Below are 24932 nucleotides of genomic sequence, written 5' to 3'. Positions count from 1 at the left end.
GTTTAGGCACAAACATTCTGAATTTGATGCTTATGCATTCCCATGGTTCGCACACGTGGGTGGTCATTTTGGAGTGGTGGTTGTTGGATTTCACAAAGAAAAAATCCAAGAAGGATTACCTCGCACGCCAGTACGGCAGTCAACGAATTGTACTTGATGTTGTCAGTGTGTTTTATAGATGGGCCTCTTCAACTAATATGGAGGGAAATGACTAGGAAATGTTTTGATTCCCTGTAGAAGATCCGAAAGCGCCCCTCTGCAGACTAGCATTTACTCTATTTCTTGTTTTTGAATGTTTTGGTGTTCTGCAAAATTGCCTAAATTAGAAAACATAGCTAGTGTTTAATTGTCTTCAAGAGAAACTAATCTAAACATTTTTGATAGGTAGTTGATACTGATCAGCCGTTGAGCAGAATTAATTCTGACAGCAGTAATAACGGGAGATTTGCATCACTCAGCGTTGTGACTGGTTTTGACATTCCAGGAGAAACATTTGCTAACGAAGGTAAGAAAATATGCATCAACTGTTATTTGTTTGTGAGTTGTATCAAAACTGTGGCTTTTGTTTCTGTAGGAAGTAGTTTTTTTAGGGTTCTTTAAGTACATTTTATCGTACAGTTATTTTTGAAGAAGAGAAAAACAATGATGAGGAAGCACATTCATTACAGTGTTTGTTCCAGTCGGGGCCTTCTGTGCTGTAAAAGCTTGGTCAATAGTAGTGTGTTTATTTATCTTACTACATGTTGAGATCTTTGCGCTGACTCCTAACTACTAGCTGGGTATTAGTATCGTTATGGAGCTATAGTGCTAAGCAGCATTCTTTGGAATCATCTGATTGACTCAGCCTGCCAGAATGCTGTCACTATCTTTTGTTGTTTACCTTCATTTTAAGTACAGAGTGCAAAGCTTGGACAAAGATGGACAATTGGTGGTGTTTTCTGCCTCTGTTGGGTCACATGAAGAGAATGGGTGGCACAGCCTCTGGGGTCTAGAATTATATAAAATATCTATTTGTTCAAGAGACGAAAAGCTTCATATATCTACTTGCCCTATATCAAAGTCCACTTGTGTCATTTGATGCCATACAGTAAGGCGACTAATTATACCCGTGTTCACATGTCAGTTCTCTGCTGGCTCTAGCCAGGATAAATGCTGCATCATGGAAGCAACCTCCATCCCAACAGCGAAACAAATAACCTCCCTATTAGACTTTATGGCATCCTATGTATACATTGTCCTGAATGCGGTGTGGCACCTGAGACCCCTAAAGCAATGCCCAGAGAACCTGTAGTGTTAACAGACAAGCAATTAGGAAGACAATTGGACCTTACCTTCTGCAGCAGAAAAATCTCCAGCACGGTGGTGCAAGAGGCACAGCTTGCTCACAAGAGTTCCTTCTCAGAAAAAGCTGCTGTTGCAGAGCATATTGATGGATACTTCCCTGTTAGGATGGAGAGCAAATTTACAACACTGCAGTACAAGGGCAGTAGGTGTGCAAAGGAACCTCGTACAGTTTAAACTATCCTATCACCAACTCAGAACAGTCCTGGCTGTCAAGTCTTTTCTCCCATACCAGAAAAAGATATTACCCTTTTCAGATTCAGACAGACAGTACCACCACCATGCTTTAGCTGAACAGACAAGGAGGCACCAGGTCGAGAACACTTTCCATGGAAACTCTATCTAGCACTGAGCCCTAGCCAGAGAACTCAACCTAACAATGGTGCATACATCAGGGAGAATGAATCAATTAGTAGACTTTCTAAATCAATGTGCTGAAGAGACTCACAAATGGGTCCGGAACGACAAAGGCTTAAACAACAGCTTCATAGAGTGGGGGACCTCTGCCAGACTTAAGAGAAACTTGTAGGACGTCGACCCTGCAGCCAGGACACCCTCACCATCATTGACAGAGGAATCCCTGCAGAAAGACCCCCTTCAACCACATCACATCCACAGCATTGTTATAGCCTCTTCAGCATTCTTCGTCCCTCGCATCAGAACCACTCAGTAGGAATTCCTTGCAGTGCGGATAACATGCCTTGCACTGCTTGAAGACTACTTCTTCTGTGAAGGCAACTGTCCTTGAGGACCTTGCTGGTTCCCCTGTCTAACTCTCTGCCGGATGTGGTCGCCCCAAGTACTTCTACCCGACCACATTGACATTTACCTAATTTTTCCTTTAAAAATGTTCAGTGTCCAATCCGTAGTCTTTGTTAAGGCTTGCTCGTGGTTGAGTAAAATTACTTAGATTTATTATTGCTTGTAAAGTCTATATCCCCAGAACCCTCTGGTGAATCTTCTTCATTCTAGTGGCTAAATTCTTATAAAAATACAGTCTATTTTATAAATTGCTGTCAGATTTCATGAGAGTTGTGTCAATTTCTTCTCCAATTGTTTTGGTGCTGTTTAAATGCTTAGCACTTTTTCATCTATGTAAGCCTTGCTGCTCAGTTCCACAGCTACTGAGGGCTGAGCTGAGAGTTTTACTGATGAAACCTACTGGGCCTAAAGGGGTTGGTAAGTGTATTACATGGTGAGGGTGCATAATCACACCATGTAATATACCCCATTTCCTCACAAGTATTACTTTGCCTACTTGCTTTTCCGTTCCTACTTCACCTGCAGATGTGCCCTCCATTCACTAGATATGGTAAGAGTCATTTGCTTCTATGTAGATAAAAAGAAGTACATGAAAAATTAAGCAACTGTTTGTTAACTATGGTCAAATCTGACTAGGTCAAGCCACATCCAAGCAATTGGTTTCTAAATGGAAAGTATCCTATATCACGTTATGCTACCAGCTGTTGAACAAAATTCAGCTGGGGAAGCCTGTGGCCCATTCTATAGAAGGAAAAGCAGTCACTATAGCTTGGATCAGAAATATATCTTTTGCTGACATATGTAAAGCAGTTCGTGGAAATCAGGGCACACATTCACAAGGCCATTTTCTTTTGGGTTCAGACACTAAAGCAGAGTGTGGGCCAGAAAACCATGAGAAAGCTCTTTAAAAAAGGAATATTTTTGCCAAACTATTCTTTGTACATTTAAGACTAATCATATTTCTGTTTCTGCACAACAGCCGCTATCCGGTTGATAAAATCACCTTCTAATCGTTTTGTTTGGTAGTATTTATAGAAACCAGTAAAGATACTACAAAGCAGAAGAAAATGTTGCTTACTTTTAGTCCTAGTTGTGCATCATAGGAATCTTCATTAAAGTCATAAATGACCCACTCTCCTCCTCGGCTGAGCAAGTTGGGCATTGGAATGCAAATATGAAATGATGTTGATGTTTGCTCAGGTTGCATTTTTCCCTTCCCTTTCATTAATTTTCACATCCTTCTTGCATGTTAGAAGATGCAGTGCAGGCTTGAAACTGCTCTTTAAGGTTCATCAAAGGATTTCCAGAAAAACTGAGCAACTTATAGGAGATTTCATAATTTTGCTAATGATGAAGACAGATGGACGCTGACACCCTGTGTGACATTGAATGGACAATACACCTATGAAAAGCGCTCTGGGGTCCACAGCCATGGCAGGGAATTATTCTGTTGTTTATGACTTCAATAAATATTTTTACCGATCTATGGGTACAAGTAAGTAACTTTTAGAGGCATGCGTGGCAGTAGATACACATGCAATGCATACTCCTGCCATCTAGAGTTGGGTCTGGATCTATGCAAGATGATTTTTTTCCAAAGTATTTTTTTTCTAATTCTCAAGGTAGGGTGACTTCACCTCTTTCTTGCAATGCGCATGGTCATTGGCTCTATTGTTAGTTTATTTTCTTTCCACCATAAGTTTTATACTTGTGCTCCAGATTCACCATTGTAATGTTCTTTTTGGTCCACATGGTGGTTCTCCCTCTGTAAGTATTGTATTCCATCATGTTCCCCCTTTTTTGTATCGGATCGACTCCTGCAGCTTTGTCAGGGGTTCTTTGGTCAAATCCGAACCTAGGTCCGGCTCTGCCCATTGGGGGCCTCTTTTCCCTCCATCGATCTGCTTCCACCATGCTTCGCCTGTGATTGAATGGACGTCCTTTTGATACTGCCCTCGGTGTTGGGTGAAATACCCCTGGGCAGATCTCCACCAGGTCTGTAATCTTTACCTTTCACCTAAGCACAACAAGGTCTCTTGCAAAGCATGCTGTCCTTCTGGTTGAAAAAGACTCTCCAAGACTGCCAAGTGTGTAGACTCGAGACGTTGGGTAGGCGAGAGACTTCAGCTGTCGACTGAGAGGCTTTCTTGCTCAAAAAGAGTTCAAGCGCCGACCTTTAAATCAAAGTCCTCCCACCGGCTCAACAGGTCATGATTACAGCTCCCCCTTCCTATTGTCACCGATCTGAGCTTCCACCCCATAAGTGGCATTGAGACGCTCTAGACTCACAGAAGCAGGCATCTGATAGAGACTTCTAGCTGCAGCTTCCTTACCTTAGAATTCCCTGGTGTCAGCTTCGAATCCGGATTTTTTTCCGCATGCGTCGTCAGCGTCGTTGGAGCCATCTATGACATCACGGTTGTCTATATAGACTCTGTCTCGGCGCGCGTACGTCAGTTCTTTTCCTTCCGCGCCGGTTACAGCGCAGTTCCGGAAAGAGCTACCCTTCTTCGACGGTTTGTCAAGGCTTTTTTGACTGTTTGAAGTCATGTCTTTGAGAAAGACAGGGTCCAAGCCGTGTGGTGTGTGTCATCGCACCATGTCGGTGACTGACCTGCACCGTGTTCGTCCTTGGTGCCTGGAGAATGACCGCGATTCCACCTCGTGCTCCGACTGTTGGGCCATGGCTCTGAAGGCCTTGAGGGAGAGATCCCTCAAGCTTCTTGCAGCCCGGCATTCGTCCTCGGTCGGCGCGACTCTGCAGAGGTCACGGTCCCGCGTTAGGAGGAGGTCTCGGCACCGCTCCTGGAGCCCCAAGTTCTCTTCCTCGCATTCGAGGTCATCAGAAGGTAAGAGGCACAAGAAGAAGTCGTCCAAGCGGATTTCGTCTTCGCCACGCCCGTCGGCTGACAAGGCGTCTGTAGAACATTGACGTTCTGAGTGCGGTTCTGCGGAGCCGTCGCCAGGGCCGACTCCGCGTCTTACTCCCTTTCCAGGGACCGGATCGACCCCCGCTCAGATAAAAGAATTTTATGAGGCCATGCGTCTCGTTTTTGAGCAGGCTGCACCGGTGGAGGGGTCTTCGAGCCCCGCGGGGTCAGCAGGGGCCCCTTCGGATTCGACGCCGGCAGCTTCAGCCTCGGCACCGTTGGGGACCCCAGGATCCGATATCGGATCCGGACCGGCGCCGGTCTCACACAGTCAACCTCCTTCGGCGCCGGTTCCGACGTCGACGATTCCGCCACCGGCACCCACCGGTGGTAGCACCATCTTTATTCCGGATGATCCGGAGCGACATCATACAACGTCGACTGCGATTTCGATGGAGCCAGTTCGGCCCAGATCATTGTCTGAGCATTATTTAGATCAGCCAGACGCAGGAGAGGAATGGGAGGGGTCTAAGGACCCTTTAGAATGTGGTTTACAACAGGACTGGTATGAGGATCTAGGGGAGGCCAGTGGACTGGACACGTCTCCAGATACTGGTATGCTCTCTCCTCCTAATGTGGCTACGGAGGAGGGTGCTTCATTTGCTATGGTGGTGCGTAGGGCAGCTGAGGTCTTGGACCTAGATTTGCCTGCGGTGCCAGTCAGGACGAATATCCTGACAGAAGTGCTTCGCCGGGGGTGAAAACATCAGAGCCGATGTTGCCCTTCAATGAGGCTCTTACAGACGTCCTTCTGGGTACATGGTCCAAACCCAGCACAGGGGCTCCTGTGAATAGGACGGTCGGCCGCCGCCATAGACCCGCTCCAAATGACCCTACTTTCCTCACTCAACACCCCACTCCGGAGAGCTTGGTTGTCCAAGCCTCTACTTTCCGTGGTGCCTTCCCTTCCGCTCCCCCGGGTAGGGAATCCAAGAGGCTGGACCAGCTTGGGAAGAAGATGTTGTCTTCCACCAGCTTGGCATTGAGGTCCGTAAACACCTCTTGCCTATTGGGCCGTTATTCCCATACTTTATGGGATACGGTGGCACAAGTGCTGCCCCAGATCCCGGAGGGCGTACGGGACACACTCACCCAGGCTGTCAAGAATGGGAGAGATGCAGCTAAGTTTATGATCAGTTGTGGTTTGGACACGACCGACTCGCTGGGCAGAGCGATTTCATCATCAGTGGCCCTACGTCGCCACACCTGGCTGCGTTCAACTGGTTTCTCAGGGGATGTCCAGTCCAGCTTGATGGACATGCCCTTTGATGGCTCACGCCTTTTTGGCGAAAAGGCAGACTCCGCGCTTGAGAGGTTCAAGGATTCTCGAGCTACGGCCAGATCCTTGGGCCTTTCATCACCAGTACGACAGCAGTCTGTCTTTCGCCCCTTTCGAGGCTTTGGAAGGGGCGTGGTACCACGCCAGCCACAGATTAGCCACCGTCCTCAGGCTTCACAACATCCCGGAAGAGGACGTGGTCGTGGTACCATCAGACCCAGAGGGTCTGGCCAGAGGTCAGCCACCACACAACCCCCCTCCACAGCGCCCAAGCCCTCCTAGCGTGGTTCTGCAGGATCACGTCCGTCCAGTTGGAGGGAGGATTCATTTTCATCTCCCTCACTGGCTTTCCATCACAACGGACAAGTGGGTCCTGCAGATCATACAGAAGGGCTACTCCCTTCCCTTCCAGTCTTTCCCTCCCTCTATCCCTCCGACAAAGGAATGGCTGATGGAGGACCATCTGGTTTTGCTCCGCGAGGAAGTTACGGCTCTCTTGGCCAAGGCAGCCATAGAAAGAGTCCAGATATCAGAAGTAGGCAGTGGTTGTTATTCCAGCTACTTTCTGATTCCCAGAAAGAACAAAGGCCTTCGCCCTATCTTGGATTTAAGGGACGTCAATCTCTTCCTCAAGAAGGAGAAATTCAAGATGATCACTCTTGCTCAGGTTTTGTCTGCCCTAGACCAAGGAGACTGGATGGTAGCGTTGGAGTTGCAGGATGCGTATTCCCACATTCCTATCCTGCCAGGCCACAGGCGTTACCTGCGGTTCAAGGTGGGCCACGAGCACTTTCAGTTTACTGTGCTTCCTTTTGGTCTCACCAGTGCCCCTCGGGAGTTCACAAAGGTGATGGCGGTGGTGGCAGCTCATCTGCGCAGGTCATGGATTTCAGTCTTCCTCTACCTAGACAATTGGCTGCTGAAGGCTTCTACGCCCCAGGCTCTCGTCACCCACCTCCAGACGACGGCAGACCTCCTGCATTCGCTGGGGTTCACTATAAATGTGCTGAAGTCACACCTGACTCCCTCTCAGAAGCTCACTTTCATCGGCGCTGTTTTGGACACAGTGCAGTATCGGGCTCATCCTCCCGAACAGCGGGTCCAGGATAATCATGTTATGATACCGATGTTTCGGCCTCTATCCTGGATTTCGGGTGAGACAAACTCTGAGGCTGCTCGGACTCATGGCTTCCTGCATCCTGTTGGTCAAGTATGCCAGATGGCGCATGAGGGTTCTGCAGTGGGACCTGAAGTTCCAATGGGCACAGCATTAGGTAAATCTTACCGACGTGGTTCAGATCTCGAAGGGGACTGCAAAGGATCTGCAGTGGTGGTTAGTGAACTGCAATTTGGTCAAAGGCAGACTCCTCTCCCTTCCCCAACCAGATCTCACAGTAGTGGCAGATGCTTCCCTTCTGGGAAGGGGGCGGCCATCTGGGAGTGGTGGAGGTAAGAGGTCACTGGTCTCCAGCGGAATCTGGGCTCCACATCAACTTGTTGGAGCTTTGGGCGATCCGACTAGCATTAAAAGCATTTCTTCCTGTTGTGAAAGGGAAGGTGGTGCAGGTGTTCACATACAACACTACCGCAATGTGGTACTGCAATAAGCAGGGCAGTGTGGGGTCGTGGACGCTTTGTCAAGAGGCTTTACGTTTCTGGACATGGCTGGAACATCAGGGCATGACCCTGGTGGTTCAACACCTGGCAGGTTCTCTGAACGCCAGGGCGGACAAGCTCAGCCGCAAATGCTTAGAAGATCACGAATGGTGTCTCCATCCGGAGGTGCCGCAAGGACTCTTTCAGCAGTGGGGAGAGCCTTGGTTAGATCTGTTCGCCTCCGTGGAGAGCTTGCAATGTCAGCAGTTTTGCGCGTTGGAGTTTCAAAGGGGGCTATCGCTAGGCAACGCTTTTCATCGCGAGTGGAGTTCAGGCCTCCTGTATGCCTTTCCGCCTATACCACTTCTACCCGGAGTTATCAAGAACGACCGGGCCCAGGTAATTCGAGTGGCTCCGGATTGGGCACAGAGAGTTTGGTATCCAGAGCTTCTCAAAATGAGCATCGGTCCTCCAATCAGGCTGCCTCTTCGGGAGGATCTTATGTCGCAGCAACAGGGGAAGGTTCTCCACCTGAACCTGTCAACTCTGCACCTTCATGCGTGGAGTTTGAGCGGCGACAGTTGATGGTTTATGACCTCCCTCCCGAGGTGTGTGATGTCATTTTGGCAGCCAGGCGTTCCTCTACTAAGTCGATCTACGCCTGCCGTTGGAAACGTTTTGTTTCATATTGTACAGAGAGGTCTATTGATCCTCTTTCTTCATCTTTGTCTAATATCTTTTTGTTTGTATTGTCTTTCGTCCAGCAGTGTTCCTCTTAGGGTCTCTCAAGGGTTGTCTTGCAGCCATATCAGCCTTTCTTCAATTGCCCGATCAACCATCCTTGTTTAAATCACCTATAGTACAGAGATGTTTTAAAGGGCTTGTGCATTTGTTCCCCCTGTGCCTTTCGTTATGCCCCAGTGGGACCTTAATCTGGTTCTTACCTTCCTTATGTGTGCTCCCTTCAAGCCCTTACATAACTGTCCTCTTCGGCTGCTCACTATTAAGACATCCTTTTTGTTGGCAATTACATCTGCCAGAAAAGTGAGTGAGCTACAGGCTTTTTCATCAAAACCGCCATATCTCACAATCTTTCCTGAAAAAGTGGTTCTCAGAACTCGTGCCTCTTTCCTCCCCAAGGTGGTGACCCCTTTCCATCTGGATCAAAGTATCACCTTGCCCACCTTCTTTGCACCACTGCATCCCTCTAAGGTAGAGGAGCGTCTCCATCAGCTTGACCCAAAAAGAGAACGATAACGCTATCTTGACCGCACTAAAGAGTTCCGGGTGGACGACCAACTCTTTGTAGGGTACGTTGGTGCAAAGAAGGGTCAGCCAGTACAGAACCAATCCAATTTGCGCTGGGTCGTTCTCTGCATAAAGATCTGCTACACTTTGGCAAATAAGCAGCCTCCTGTGGGCGTGCGAGCTCATTCTACTAGGGGGAAGGCTGCTACCACTGCGTTAGCACATGGTGTACCTGTGATGGACATCTGTCAGGCTGCAACGTGGGCTTCCTTGCATACATTTGCAAAGCACTACTGCCTGGAAAGCCAGGTGAGAAGAGAAGGGCATTTTGCCCGTTCTGTCTTTTAGGACTTCTTGATATAAAAATCTCCTTCAGACCTTCCGCCAGTGGTTATAGCTTGGGTATCTATTCTAAGGTAAGGAAGCTGCAGCTAGAAGTCTCTATCAGATGAACAAGTTACTTACCTTCGGTAACAAGGTATCTGGTAGAGACTCTATCTAGTTGCAGACAGATACCTTACACCCACCCAAGCCACCCCGCTCTGCGGATATTTTTTTATACAGATATATATATATATAAAATAATTTTGGCATTTTTGCCTTTCTTAAAGGCATGAAAGAATTTTTACTTCAAACAGTCAAATAAAGAGGTAAAATCCATAACTGTTGATTCTTCCATGACTCTGCGCTTCTGGTGTGGAAAGTTGTGGGAAAAGAACTGACGTACGCGCGCCGAGACGGCATCTATTCGAAGCTGACGCCAGGGAATTCTAAGGTACGGAATCTGCAGCTAGATAGAGTCTCTACCAGATACCTCGTTACCGAAGGTAAGTAACTTGTTCTTCTGGGCTACCACTGCCTTTGGGCCATCGACGGCACCAAATGTCAAATTCAAATACTAGGCTCACTCAGCACTGATCCGGCCGTCGGATGCTAAGTGTCGCCATCAAAACCCAGGTTGGTACTGGTGCGAAACTTCTGGTGCTGACCAAGAAAGCGGCCCTCAAAACAGTCCTCCAGGACGAACTCGGTATTCGCCATAGGCTGATATTCATTCACCCCTAGACGGGCCGAATCCTTACACAACTACCAGCCATTTGGCCTCCTAAGAGGCAGCTCAGCTTTGAATAAGCTGTAGAGTCCCCTCCTTTATCAAAGCATTGGTTTCAAATCACCCTCTTCCAGCCCACCAAACCTCCACCAACACCATCCCCACCTACTTCTCTGCATGATCTTACACTCTACACAGGTCACAGCATTCCGACATGGGTGAACGCAGTAGGGTAGACACATATGACATGCCCCAACAGGGAGATCCTTGAGACTCTTACAATGTGGATCCACCTGGGCATAGAGATCATGACCTTTACCCTGCCGACACTCCTCACTGGACAATAGCACCACCTCATACCATGAGATTCAAGGTGGGACCGCTGCTTACCGTAACATGCAAATGCAGAAAGAGCTTGTCGAAGAGGATTTCCTCTTTGAAATTGTGCTTGGCACATTGCTCTCTGCAGTATCTGCCCATGCTGAAGGGGATGCTCAAGTCTTCTCCTGACAACTTCAAGAAAAGGTCAAGGCCTGGGTTTTACCCTCCAGTTTGACAAACATTATAAAGCCTTCCCTTCAAATCCCATCTACGTTACGAGCTAACTCCCACTGGATTATTAGTAGGTCATAGGGCTCATAAGTGAGAAAATGCTCAGGACACAAACGATACACCTCCGCCAGACAAAGAGCAAAAATATAGACATGGCTGGTAAGCATGTGTGGCACAGTCTGCCAACCACTGGTGCATCACCAGTTCCATTGGTCTGCTCTCTGCCTATGACGGGGTCCACTGGGACGAAATGGAAGAGCTCCTCCAACATCTCTCAGAAGAGTACAGTAAGAGAGGATGTGAGTTGGCCACAGAAGGCAAAACTGAGCTCCAGTACAAAAGTCATGTGTGCCCTGGATGCTGCAGACACCACTGTTCGGGGGATTAATTCCAGCATTCTCCTCCGCCGACATGCCTTGCTCTGTTTCTCCAGTTTCAAGCGGGATGTTCAACAGCTTCTCCTCAGCCTGCCCTTTGACAGGGAACATCTCTACAGGCCTCAGGTTGACGAGATGCTGGAGAAAATCAAGAAAAACAGGTGGCAAAAGCCATGGGCGCCCTTCAGATGCCTACCCCACGTGGGTCCTTTTGCTGCTCAGCGTATTGTGGAGGCTCCAAGACCACCTCCTCTAAAACGTCCACATCTTTCCAGCGTCCGCTTTCCCAACAAACCTCCACAAGAGGCTACTTCAGAGGTGCCTACTGTGGAAACAGTGCCAAAGGTGGATGCAAAGGTAGTTCCCTCAAAATAACCGCTCCAACCAAACAATGACTTGTCTCTCTTTCCCCTCGACCACACAACACCTGACGGGGACGGCTTCAAATGTTCTTTAGTGCTTGGCAACACATTGCTTCGGACCAGTGGGTGTTTGACATCGTTCAACACAGGTATTGCCTGGAGCTTGTCTCCACACCATCAAATATACCACCCCGCAGACACATCCTCTCCCCAGAGTACCAATGCCTGCTTCGAGAATAGGTCCAAGCACTCCTTCTCAAAGAGGCCATAGAGCCTGTTCCACAACACCTTCAGCGCTCAGGAGTTTATTCCCTCTTCTTCCTTATTCATATTCCCATTATACTGGGCCTCAGGTCCCTGAACAAGTACACCCTGTTAGAACACTTCCATGTGGTCACCCTTCAGGATATCATCCCACTTCTACAGCAAGGTGATATTGTCTGCACTCGACCTCAAAGATGCCTATTTCCACATCCCAATTCATCTGGCACATCAGCACTACTTATAGTTTGTGGTAGGTGGTCAACATTACCAGTTCAAAGTCCTGGCCTTCAGGATCACCACAGCACCTCAAGCTTATACCAAATGCCTTGCAGTAGTAGCTGCACACCTGTGAAGACAGGGCATCAATGTATTCACATACCTGGAAGATCCTCTTATTAAGAGCGCAACACAACAGCAGTGCTGAGCACATACTCAAGCCATAATAGACCTTCTTCAAAAAACTGGGCTTTTCAATCAATGCTGAAAAGTCCCATCTCCAGCCCTTTCAAATTCAACCCCATTTGGGAGCCATCCTCAGTGTGGAGGTCGGCAATGCCTATCCCAGTTCTGCAAGTTTTCAGTCCTTCCATGCATTTCTTCTTTCTCAGCTAAATCAACAGATCAGTCTGGACAGTAATGCGCCCCCTAGGCATAATGACCACCTGCATTGCCATAGTACCCCATGCAAGATTGCACTTGTGCCTGCTGTGGGAATGGTTATCGCATCAGTGGTCTCAGGAGTAGGGTAATTCGGAAGATCTAGTGTTGATTAGCTACCTCATGAATTGCTCTCTGCAGTGGTGCAACACCAACAACTTGTTGCATAGGTGGCCCTTTCTCGACCCATTTCTGTAGAACACCATTACACAGACGGATCTGTCATGGGGGGGGGGGGGGGGTTTATAAACAAAGCTTGGCTGTCCAGGATCAGTGGGATCCTAGTCACAGGGGTCTCCAGATCAACTTATCTGGAGTTGGTAGTTCTCCATCTACCCCTCAAGGCTTTCTTTCCCCACATAGTGAACAAGGTAGTTCTCGTCCAGACGGGCAACATGACAGCAATGTATTACATGCAGAAGCAGGAAGGCACTTGATCTCCGCTCTCTTTGCTGTCAGTCCACCTGGTGCTTTGCTCTCTACCAAAGGATCCACCTACTGGTGGAATACCTCCCAGGAGTGGGCAACAACTTTGCCGACCTTCTCAGGGGGATGTGACTACAAGTCAGAACTCCACCCAGGAGTCCTCTTCTGGTACTTACTGCACTGGTGGATTCCAAACATGGACCTCTTCGCCACAGCAGAAAACCCAAAATGCCAAATCTTCAGCTCCAAGTTTCCACACCCACAGTGCATGGGCAATGCACTATGGATGAACTGGTCAGTCCTATTTGCCTATACTTTCCCACCTCTCCCCCTCATTCTGTTTGTGGTTCTGAAACTATAGCAAACCTCTCTCACCTTCATCCTGATGGCTCCCATTTGGGCAGACAACCCTGGTTCATGACTCTCATCGAGCTTTTGGTGGTTTCGCATTAGAGGCTCCCCTACAGGCCGGACCTTCGCACTCTGAACCATGGAGAAATCAGGCACCCCAAACCCAAAAGTCTTATTCTTGCGAACTGGCTCTGTGTTAGGTTATCTTAATCTTTCTTCTGAATGTGTGAACACTCTTAAGGAAACACGGAGACCCACGGATTGTGCCTGCTGTCAACTAAAAAAGGTTTGTCGGAAACTGCCTTGCAAACCAGATTCACCTCCCTAGCTGCCATCGTTCAAAACATTGTTTGTTACCTACTGCACCTCCAAACACTGCTGCAGAGGCTGCTTAGCTCCAGAATAGGCAACATGTCTGCCTTTTGATGATTCCAGTGATTAAAGCTTTTACAGAGGAACTTGAATCATTCCTCCTCGGATGCCTCCAGACCCTTGTGTGGAATCTTCACATCGTCCTCACCAGACATATGGTTCCCCCAATTTGAGACATTCCAGTCATGTCCTTACAACTTCTATCTTGGTAGGTAGCTTTCCTAGTGGTCATCACATCACTAAGGCGTGTTTGTGAGCTCTAGGCATTAACCTTGGAAGAGTGTTTCTTCTTTAATGTTCATAGAGACCGGGTGGCCCTTTGTACCAACCCTAAATTTCTTCCTATGGTGACCTCTCCTTTTCTTCTTAACCAGTCTATTAAACTCCCTGTTTTCTTTCCACAACCTGACTTAGTTGCAAAAAGAGCCCTTCATACCTTAGACGTCAATGTGTCTTAATGTACATTGTGGACAGAAAAAAAGCCCTTTTGTGAAAAAAAACAACTGTTTATTGCTTTTACAGAACCACACAAAGGGACGACATTACCGAATTCAGGCATAGCCAGGTGGATAATAAAGTACATCCAAACCTGTTATGCAAAAGCAATGAGTTTTGCCTGCTCTTTTTAGGGCCTACTCTACCAGACAGGAAGCAGTGTCAATGGCCTTCCTTGGGAACATCCAAGTACTGAGCATTTATTTAAAGCAGCTACTTCATCTATACCATACACTTTTACTAAGCACTACTGTGTAGACGTATTACCTACCAACAGGCAAATGTTGGTCAGGCTGTACTTTATACCCTCTTTCAGTCTTCTACAACATCCACAGGCTGGCTCCCACATCAGGGAGGACTGCTTTACAGTTTATTCACAGCCTATGTATCTACAGCCACCCATGCTGCAAAATGTTACATACCTTTGAAGCATCTGTTTGTGGCATGTAGTGCTGTAGATTCACATGTGCCCACCCTCCTCCCCCGGATACCTCTGGCTGTTGCAGGTTCCATTCCTTCTTATGTTTCGTACATGGTTATCTTTCTATCTCCCGTCTGATATCTCTTTGCTCCAGCTTCATCCTCACCACCTTGAGGAAAACAATCTAAAAATGTAGCCATTGACCATGCACATTGCAAGCAAGAGGTGGAGTCACAGTACCTTGTGGCTCGAGAAGGATTCTTCGAAAAAAACTTGCACACATTACGCACCAATACTTTATGGTAGGAGTATGCACAGAATGTGAATCTCCATCACTACAAGCCACAATAGATTCTTACAAGGTAAGTAACATTCCCTTTTCATTTATGGAAACTTTTATTTCTAGTTCATTTTTTGGCATAATGAACTACAAGCTTCTTCTAGCCCCTCCGCTTGTGCTGAAACATAAAACACATTTGGTAAAGCATTAACATAAATTTGTAAAGCGCATGTTTACAGCTTGGGGAATCTCAATGCTGAATAATAAATGTTACACAAATTAGCGGTATTCGTTTTATCACTCTCATTAGGTAATAGGCTGACTGGCTCCACTGGGATTCAAACCTTTGACCATGAAGTCAAGCATGTTTCTGGTGACTCAGACCACTGAATCACCAGACCTGACATTAAGTATAATGCACACACACTGGGTTTTGGAATCATACGTGTGAGTAACATATGCCCCTAAGCCTGAGTTTGACACATCAAAGCAGTTTCTAATCCATCTACGAGGATGTGATATACACACAAGGGAGGGGGATTGGCCAGGCCTGGACATGTGAAAAGACATTGGGGGTTATTACAACTTTGGAGGAGGTGTTAATCCGTCCCAAAAGTGACGATAAAGTGACGGATATACCACCAGCCGTATTACAAGTCCATTATATCCTATGGAACTCGTAATACGGCTGGTGGTATATCCGTCACTTTACTGTCACTTTTGGGACGGATTAACACCTCCTCCAAAGTTGTAATAACCCCCATTGTGTCTAGACTATGGCTGTATTTAGTCTGCTGCACTGTTGTGTTATTTTTATTTTTTTAAACGTTTTGCAGTTTAATATATACAGAATCTGTAGTGCTTATCCCACCAGGCAACACAACATACATTTTTAGTTGGAAGAACAACCAGTGAGACACCTCAGTCACTTTACAACAAAGGACTATAGACATTAAGCACAATACAATATTATTTCACAGTTCAGTGTTGTGGAATGTTCATAGCTTCAAGGGGGCATTCATCTGACAATGTGACAGTGCTTCCCAGAGACAGAGGTCTTCTTGTAACTTATCGTCAGTTGTGGTTAGTGACATTTTGATTTCTTCTGCTTTTATCCATTTCAGAACGTCATGTGTCCACCTTTCTACCCTTGGGATTTTTGTGCTCTACCAGTAGATTGCCACACTTCTCTAGGCAAAGTGTAAACTTTACAAATCTCTACATTATTTTAAAAGTAGTTTTTATAACATCTGTAAGGAAATGCCTCCTTGGCGTGGTTACCCCCCTGACTTTTTGCCTTTGCTGATGCTAAGTTATGATTTGAAAGTGTGCTGGGACCCTGCTAACCAGGCCCCAGCACCAGTGTTCTTTCCCTAAACTGTACCTTTGTCTCCACAATTGGCACAACCCTGGCACTCAGGTAAGTCCCTTGTAACTGGTACCCCTGGTACCAAGGGCCCTGATGCCAGGGAAGGTTTCTAAGGACTGCAGTATGTCTTATGCCAACCTAGGGACCCCTCACTCAGCACATGCACACTGCTTCACAGCTTGTGTGTGCTGGTGGGGAGAAAATAACTAAGTCGACATGGCACTACCCTCAGAGTGCCATGCCAGCCTCACACTGCCTGTGGCATAGGTAAGTCTCCCCTCTAGCAGGCCTTACAGCCCTAAGGCGATTCCAACCTCGAGTCCACTCTGGGTTGACCTCCCCTGACTAACACGATGACGCCCGCAACCTAAATCCCCCCTGACCGCGACATGCTCCGGTGAAGATTTCCCAATTCCTAAAGGTACCCCTGCACCCGCAGCCTCCTGGCCTTGGGAAACCCAACCGTCGGTCCAGCAATGTCCAGTGGGCTCTCTACTCACCTGTCTAGCCGTTGATTTTCTTCAGTCAACTCCCTGGACCAAGCCTGCAGCATCTTTGTGACCCCCGGGGTTCCCTCATTGAAAATCGTTGGACACCTGATGCTGTGTTTGCATTCTGCACCTGGTCGCCCCTGTGCCACTGAGGATGTGTGTTTGATGCTGACCTGTGGCCCACCCGGTGCTGATCTAAACCTCCCAAGCCATGCAGGTCTGTGCCCTGAAGTCGTGGGGACTTACCTACAAGCTGTTTTCCTCTAAGTGCCCCTTGTCTCCATAGGATTCCATTGGGCGCCCAGCACCAATTTTGACCCCTGCACTGGGCCAGTCCTTTGTTACTAGTGGTGCACCCTTGGTGTCTTCCTACACGTTGCCCTGTGGACACACTAACCCCTGAAGACTGGGAACATAAGTCGAGTACTTACCTGCAAATCGTGTTGTTCGTTTTCCTCCCCTATGACTACATTGCTATCTCTGAGAAATTGCACTCTGTCCACATTTGAAATTGAAAAGTATTACTAAACTGTAAACTGTTTTATCTGTGAATTCTAAAAAAATAAAAGTGCATTTGATACTTGAAAGTGATACATTCTTGAAACTGTACTTACCTGCAACAAATATCCTTTTGATTATAGAAATAAAGTAACACAGTATATTTTTGATACATAAAATATTGGCCTGGAGTTAGTTGCTGAGTGTGGGCCCTGTTTCTCGACTCTGTGTGTACAACAAATGCGTAGCACTACCCTCTGATAAGCCTAACTGCTCTACCACACTACCACAAAAGAGAGCATTAGTATTATCTACTTTAGCCTCTGTAAAACCTCTGGGGAACCCCTGGACTCTGTGCACACTATACCACACTTTGGTATAGTGTATGTAGAGCCTGCTCCTTCAGTGCATCCCACTTATTGCCCTGGTACTGGCTGTGCCATCATTCAAAGTGAAATATTCTGTGATTGTCCCACGCATGACCAGTCGAACCTCAGAGTCATGTAATGCCAATACTGGCAATCGCGATGTTAAGTATGCAAATTTTGTATGTGGCACACATATTGGTGAATGATCAGAGATCGCCTTCCCCCTGTGCGCCACCTGTGACATGTATTGCACCAGACTTTTATCTAGTAAAACGTAATCCACCCTAGAGTATGTGAGACTGGGACACACATATTGGGTGAGTTCTTGAAGGAGATGGTTGCTCTCCCTCCAGACGTGCACAAAATTCAGGTCTTTCATCACCGTTTGGAGTTTACCAGACATTCTCTGCTTATATGCAGAGTTTAGGGGGGTGGTCTATTTCACTGTTCATGACACAGTCAAAGTCACCAAACCATAGTAACAGCATGCCTACATAAGCTGTTTATTTTCGAGATTAGGGAAGGATGTGCTGTTGTCTTCACTTAGGGCATAGACCTCCCCCCACAACAAGGGCCCTGTCACTTAATTTACCTTGCAGTATGAGATGGTGACCCACCTCATCAGGTTGTATCTTAGTCGTCACAAATGGTAGGCCGGTGACTGCCATATGCCCACCCCCCTTGCATGTGTGCTGTAGGTCATGTGATGGATCCTCTACTTCAGCCCTTAACCGTGGTGCTGCATGCCTGTTAATAGGGAAGATGCTTAGGCTTTGTTTTAAGTAGTTTCCCTTGATCCTGTTGCTAAAGGCCTTGTTCAGATATTGCTGTGGTATTAGGGAGGTGAAACTGTTTAGCACCATCCATGCATCATCCTGGTTCTTGAGCGATGCCCTGTATTCCAGAGATTAAATTAGTTTTGATGTTTTGTTAACCGTCTTTGAAACGTTTCAAGGTTCGGCATTGTAGACCATAATTGTGCTAACCCAAACAGGTCGATTGACTTTTTTTTTTTTTTTAAGATATTCTCTGGCCACTGAATGGGGTTTCTTTCTTACTAGCCAAACATTGTGGTTTATGGTGTTCGTTTCAGCAGACTGAAGCCTGTAGCACATGATTGTAAATGCAACATGTCTTGCTATTGGCTGTTTGGCTAAACCAAATTCTAACCTGATTTGGGCAGGTGAGGTGTTTCTACGGAGATGGAAAATTTACCTGTAAATTCCTGTGACCGTGCTGTCCAGAGTTTTTTGAAGCCCTGTCCTGAAGAGCTTCATTCCCATATACCAGGGTTGGGACTACCTTGGCCCTTGCTATTTCTAAAATGGGACTGTATGACAGACCGTTCAGGTTCCTGAATAGCGCCCTAAGACCTGCTGCCAAAGCGAGCTCCTTCCTTTTTATTTCCTCCCTGTGGGGCTTTAAGTTTCTATTATTGTCAAATGTAAGTCAGAGGTATTTTTATTTGTTGACTTCATAGACCTTGGTGGAATCAAGAAACCAGTTGATTTTACAGCTTGTTCTTCTAGAACAGTTCATGATTTTGGTTTCCTTTGTGGTAATTGTGGTAATTGTCAAGCAATGTTTTTTTTTTTAATATTCGTCGGTGGCCGTCAGAAGGCGTTGCATCCTGACCCTTGTCTGGCTGATCAGCACCAAGTTATCAGCGTAGAAGAGATTTGAAAGGTGTAAGGAAATGCCTCCTTGGCATGGTTGCCCCCTGACTTTTTGCCTTTGCTGATGCTATGTTTACAATTGAAAGTGTGCTGAGGCCTGCTAACCAGGCCCCAGCACCAGTGTTCTTTCCCTAACCTGTACTTTTGTATCCACAATTGGCAGACCCTGGCATCCAGATAAGTCCCTTGTAACTGGTACTTCTAGTACCAAGGGCCCTGATGCCAAGGAAGGTCTCTAAGGGCTGCAGCATGTCTTATGCCACCCTGGAGACCTCTCACTCAGCACAGACACACTGCTTGCCAGCTTGTGTGTGCTAGTGAGAACAAAACGAGTAAGTCGACATGGCACTCCCCTCAGGGTGCCATGCCAGCCTCTCACTGCCTATGCAAGTATAGGTCAGTCACCCCTCTAGCAGGCCTTACAGCCCTAAGGCAGGGTGCACTATACCATAGGTGAGGGTACCAGTGCATGAGCATGGTACCCCTACAGTGTCTAAACAAAACCTTAGACATTGTAAGTGCAGGGTAGCCATAAGAATATATGGTCTGTGAGTTTGTCAAACACGAACTCCACAGTTCCATAATGGCTACACTGAAAACTGGGGAGTTTGGTATCAAACTTCTCAGCACAATAAATGCACACTGATGCCAGTGTACATTTTATTGCAAAATACACCCCAGAGGGCACCTTAGAGGTGCCCCCTGAAACTTAACCGACTGTCTGTGTAGGCTGACTAGTTCCAGCAGCCTGCCACACTAGAGACATGTTGCTGGCCCCATGGGGAGAGTGCCTTTGTCACTCTGAGGCCAGTAACAAAGCCTGCACTGGGTGGAGATGCTAACACCTCCCCCAGGCAGGAGCTGTAACACCTGGCGGTGAGCCTCAAAGGCTCACCCCTTTGTCACAGCCCAGCAGGGCACTCCAGCTTAGTGGAGTTGCCCGCCCCCTCCGGCCACGGCCCCCACTTTTGGCGGCAAGGCTGGAGGGAACAAAGAAAGCAACAAGGAGGAGTCACTGGCCAGTCAGGACAGCCCCTAAGGTGTCCTGAGCTGAGGTGACTCTAACTTTTAGAAATCCTCCATCTTGCAGATGGAGGATTCCCCCAATAGGGTTAGGATTGTGACCCCCTCCCCTTGGGAGGAGGCACAAAGAGGGTGTACCCACCCTCAGGGCTAGTAGCCATTGGCTACTAACCCCCCAGACCTAAACACGCCCTTAAATTTAGTATTTAAGGGCTACCCTGAACCCTAGAAAATGAGATTCCTGCAACAACAACAAGAAGGACTGCCTAGCTGAAAACCCCTGCAGAGGAAGACCAGAAGACAACAACTGCCTTGGCTCCAGAAACTCACCGGCCTGTCTCCTGCCTCCCAAAGAACTCTGCTCCAGCGACGCCTTCCAAAGGGACCAGCGACCTCTGAATCCTCTGAGGACTGCCCTGCTTCGACGACGACAAGAAACTCCCGAGGACAGCGGACCTGCTCCAAAAAGACTGCTACTTTGTTTCAAGAAGCAGCTTTAAAGAACCCTGCAACTCCCCGCAAGAAGCGTGAGACTTGCAACACTGCACCCGGCGACCCCGACTCGGCTGGTGGAGAACCAACACCTCAGGGAGGACCCCCGGACTACTCTACGACTGTGAGTACCAAAACCTGTCCCCCCTGAGCCCCCACAGCGCCGCCTGCAGAGGGAATCCCGAGGCTTCCCCTGACCGCGACTCTCTGAAACCTAAGTCCCGACGCCTGGAAAAGACCCTGCACCCGCAGCCCCCAGGACCTGAAGGACCGGACTTTCACTGCAGAAGTGACCCCCAGGAGTCCCTCTCCCTTGCCCAAGTGGAGGTTTCCCCGAGGAAGCCCCCCCTTGCCTGCCTGCAGCGCTAAAGAGATCCCTTGATCTCTCATTGACTAACATTGCGAACCCGACGCTTGTTCTAACACTGCACCCGGCCGCCCCCGCACCGCTGAGGGTGAAATTTCTGTGTGGGCTTGTGTCCCCCCCGGTGCCCTACAAAACCCCCCTGGTCTGCCCTCCGAAGACGCGGGTACTTACCTGCAAGCAGACCGGAACCGGGGCACCCCCTTCTCTCCATTGAAGCCTATGCGTTTTGGGCACCACTTTGAACTCTGCACCTGACCGGCCCTGAGCTGCTGGTGTGGTAACTTTGGGGTTGCTCTGAACCCCCAACGGTGGGCTACCTTGGACCAAGAACTGAACCCTGTAAGTGTCTTACTTACCTGGTAAAACTAACAAAAACTTACCTCCCCCAGGAACTGTGAAAATTGCACTGTGTCCACTTTTTAAATAGCTATTTGTGAATAACTTGAAAAGTATACATGCAATTGAAATGATTCAAAGTTCCTAATGTACTTACCTGCAATACCTTTCAAACAAGATATTACATGTTAAATTTGAACCTGTGGTTCTTAAAATAAACTAAGAAAATATATTTTTCTATAACAAAACCTATTGGCTGGATTTGTCTCTGAGTGTGTGTACCTCATTTATTGTCTATGTGTATGTACAACAAATGCTTAACACTACTCCTTGGATAAGCCTACTGCTCGACCACACTACCACAAAATAGAGCATTAGTATTATCTCTTTTTACCACTATTTTACCTCTAAGGGGAACCCTTGGACTCTGTGCATGCTATTCCTTACTTTGAAATAGCACATACAAAGCCAACTTCCTACAAAAGGAGAATTGAGTCAAGCTCCAGGGCATGGGAGTTAACTGAAGTCGGAATAAAGAATAGACCACCAGAAATTGGTCTAAAAAGTGTGGGGGCTAGGACACAGCCCCGCTTAAGCCTGGAGTATGTTGGAATGGCCATGGAGAGGTTAGCCCCACTGTCCAGCTTTACTCTGACACAAGTATTCATATATAGATTTTCAATTGCTTTCTGCATTTCTTTTTCACCATCTCGAGTGACCGAGGGAGTTTCTGTACACTTTGCCTAAAATCTGGAAACAGCATGATCCACGCTTCTTTGAAGTGCAGTTCACTGCTTTTCCTTGCTGCTTGCAACAGCACATTGCGATCCCTATAACTGAGCAGGCAGAAGATGATAGTTCTCGGAGGAGCTCCCGGCAGCCTGGGGGTTCGACTACATTCTGTGGGCAATCGAGAAGTAGCACAACAGTCCTTTTCGTTGACATTTTTCTAGGATCCACGTCTCAAAGTAAAGTTTTAGACAGTCTCCTTCAGCACATTCTGGTAGCTCCACAAGTCGTACGGTATTTCTGCATCATTCACTCGAGATTCCAGTTGTTTTGTTCGGTGTAGTAGTTCTTCAGTTACTTTCGTGGTGTTGTGGAGACCTTTCACGGGGTTCTGCAATCTGTTGCTCCATATGTGTGACACAGTACGGGACTTTGCAGAGGTCAGCCCTTACCAGGTTCCGGTCGATCGACACTGCATCAACTTTGTATTCCAGTGAGGTTCTTATTTCCTGGACTGCTTTGGGTACATCTGACAGGGTTGTATTATAGCTACCCTGCTCCATTTTTGCTCTTTTTCAAGGTCGAGCGTAAGCATACGACTTCAAGTATACTTTAGTATACATCTCTGTTGGCTTAAGGACACCCCTTCCTTGTCATTTGTTTGTTTTAGTGTCCTTTAAAAATCCTTGCTTGCCAGTGGTCAGTTCTTCTTACTTGTCCCTCCTTTTTGTGGGTTGTTCACTCCCACGAACCAGGGCTCTATTACTTGTAGCCTCCCACTTGTCCCATCATAGCAACTGGAAAAGGGACTACTTTTTCCTTTGTCTAAGAGCATTCACATAAGCGATCAATGGTTTCAGTTGCTCCGAGTTCCCACTTCCGTTTCTGTAAATAGGGCTGTAATTCTTATGTCCTCACATTTGCTGTGCATTAAAAGCTGTTCTCCGCTCCCCCAGGGCGCCTTTTTATTTTTATTTCTGTAACTTTAAAGTGAGAGAACAGTAATTAGCAGATTAATAATGGCTGTGCTCTTTCCTCTGGTTGCTAGCTCAGGCTGATGCCGGCTGTCCCACCCTTTAACTCCACGGCTACAATTCATGCACCCAGTTTCGTCTGTCCCTGCTACCTCACCACTCCCAAGCTGCTGCAGGTGATGCCCCTCTCCCTCCCCACACCCTTACAATTGCCACAGCCTTGAATTAACATGTAGTTGTGTTTTAAGGAAACCTCTCAACTGCCTGGGTCCGGTCGCGCAGGCCAGGCTGGGCTCAGCTGCGCACTGTATCTGCAACATTATCCATTTATTTGCTGAGAAAGGACTTAAGTCACTAATGGGCGAGCGGAGGACAGTTATGTTTTGAAGTTTACTTTTGCAACCCACTGCTGCTCGCACCTCCATCGTTGTTGTCAGTGCCTTACCTCTTTCTCGTTCTGTCAGAGGCCTCGTGATCTACGTGTATGACGTAACTATTTATTTAGCAGGCTGAAGGCAGGATAGAACGTGCATGAAGCATTTGTTTATTAACCAGCATGACGGTAAAAGTGCATCCTTGGACTAACACTAACCGGTACTAAAACAAGGGCTATACCTAAAGTGGCTTTCACTTGTTAAGTAACATACTACAGTTCCCAACATGCTGTGCTGCAACCATAAAGTCATGCGAACTTTGCTGACGAGCCAGGACTAGGACCAGGTAGCCGCTGTTTCTTTGTACTGTGATCCCATGCTTGATTTGTGATTCCCTAGCACTTATGACAGACCTGCCAGTGAACAAAGCGGGGTAACACAGTGCTCCCCTTAAAAGTTCTGTCCTGATGCTGTCTACCCAGGGCTCAGTGAGTAGCTGGCATACATTGTGCCATATTGTAACCAAACTTTCGGAGACAGGAGGGCACAGCTTGTAAATGAATCCTGCAGCACGAGCCCACATTCAATCAATCAATCAGGGAATTTGTAAAGCACAGTACTCACCTGTGAGGGTCTCAAGGCACTGAGGTGGGGGGCTGCTACTGCTCGAACAGCCAAGTCTTGAGATGTCTTCTGAAGGTAAGGAGATCCTTGGTCTGACGCAGGTGGGTGGGAGGAGTGTTCCATATCTTCGTGGTGAGGTGTGAGAATGATCTGCTGCCGGTGGTTGTTCTGTGGATGGGTGGGACGATGGGGAAGGCAAGGTCGGCGGAGCGAAGCTGTCGAGTCGGGGTGTAGAAGGAGAGCCGTCTGTAGAGGTATTCTGGTCCGGTGTTGTATAGGGCCTTGTTAGCGTGGGTGAGGAGTTTGAAGGTGATTCTCTTGTTGACGGGGAGCCAATACAGGTCTCTCAGGTGGGCTGTGATGTGGCAGTGGTGGGGGATGTCCACTCATGCTAGTGCCTTCAGTGCTGCTCCTCATAATCTGAACGGAGTGTGCCTGTGGTTTGAGATGGACCACACCAGTGTGTTGTTTTTTTTGTTTTTTTTTTGTTTTTTTTACAGTCCATGCATGTTTTCCTGTTCTTACTGTAGAAAGTACCTCCTCTACACCATTCCCAATGATGATGGTCCGTGCAGAAAACATCCATTCGAGAGAATGTGCCAAAGACCACAACAGTTTTTCCTCATACCACGTTTGCTGTCCCCTTGATCGCACTTACAACTGTAAGATGAGCTGTTTAAGTTTGACGAAAGCTGTCCTTCCTGTCCTTTCCATTCTTTCTAAACACCGAGCAGTTCCATTAATAGACCCGTAAATTAGTGCCGAATCACCAACCTGGAGCAAGCATCTGCAGGTCACCGCTGTGTATGTATTTCTGAAGTACGTGCGTGCCGGCCTATGGCTTGTA

At 47.5% G+C, this 24932-nt stretch overlaps 1 protein-coding gene across 2 annotated transcripts in view; it reads left to right on the top strand.

The window, feature by feature from the left end:
* Positions 1 to 24932, top strand: part of BRD7 (bromodomain containing 7) — a 361283-nt gene that overhangs the window by 323709 nt on the left and 12642 nt on the right. For both annotated transcript variants that reach the window (XM_069215540.1, XM_069215541.1), the window contains one exon: positions 385 to 505. In XM_069215540.1, coding sequence (XP_069071641.1) covers positions 385 to 505 — 121 coding nt within the window. The remainder of the gene's footprint in view (positions 1 to 384; positions 506 to 24932) is intronic.

Source organism: Pleurodeles waltl, chromosome 12 (assembly GCF_031143425.1).
Source record: "Pleurodeles waltl isolate 20211129_DDA chromosome 12, aPleWal1.hap1.20221129, whole genome shotgun sequence".
Lineage (NCBI taxonomy): Eukaryota > Metazoa > Chordata > Amphibia > Caudata > Salamandridae > Pleurodeles > Pleurodeles waltl.
This window is presented reverse-complemented; position numbering and strand designations above follow the sequence as displayed.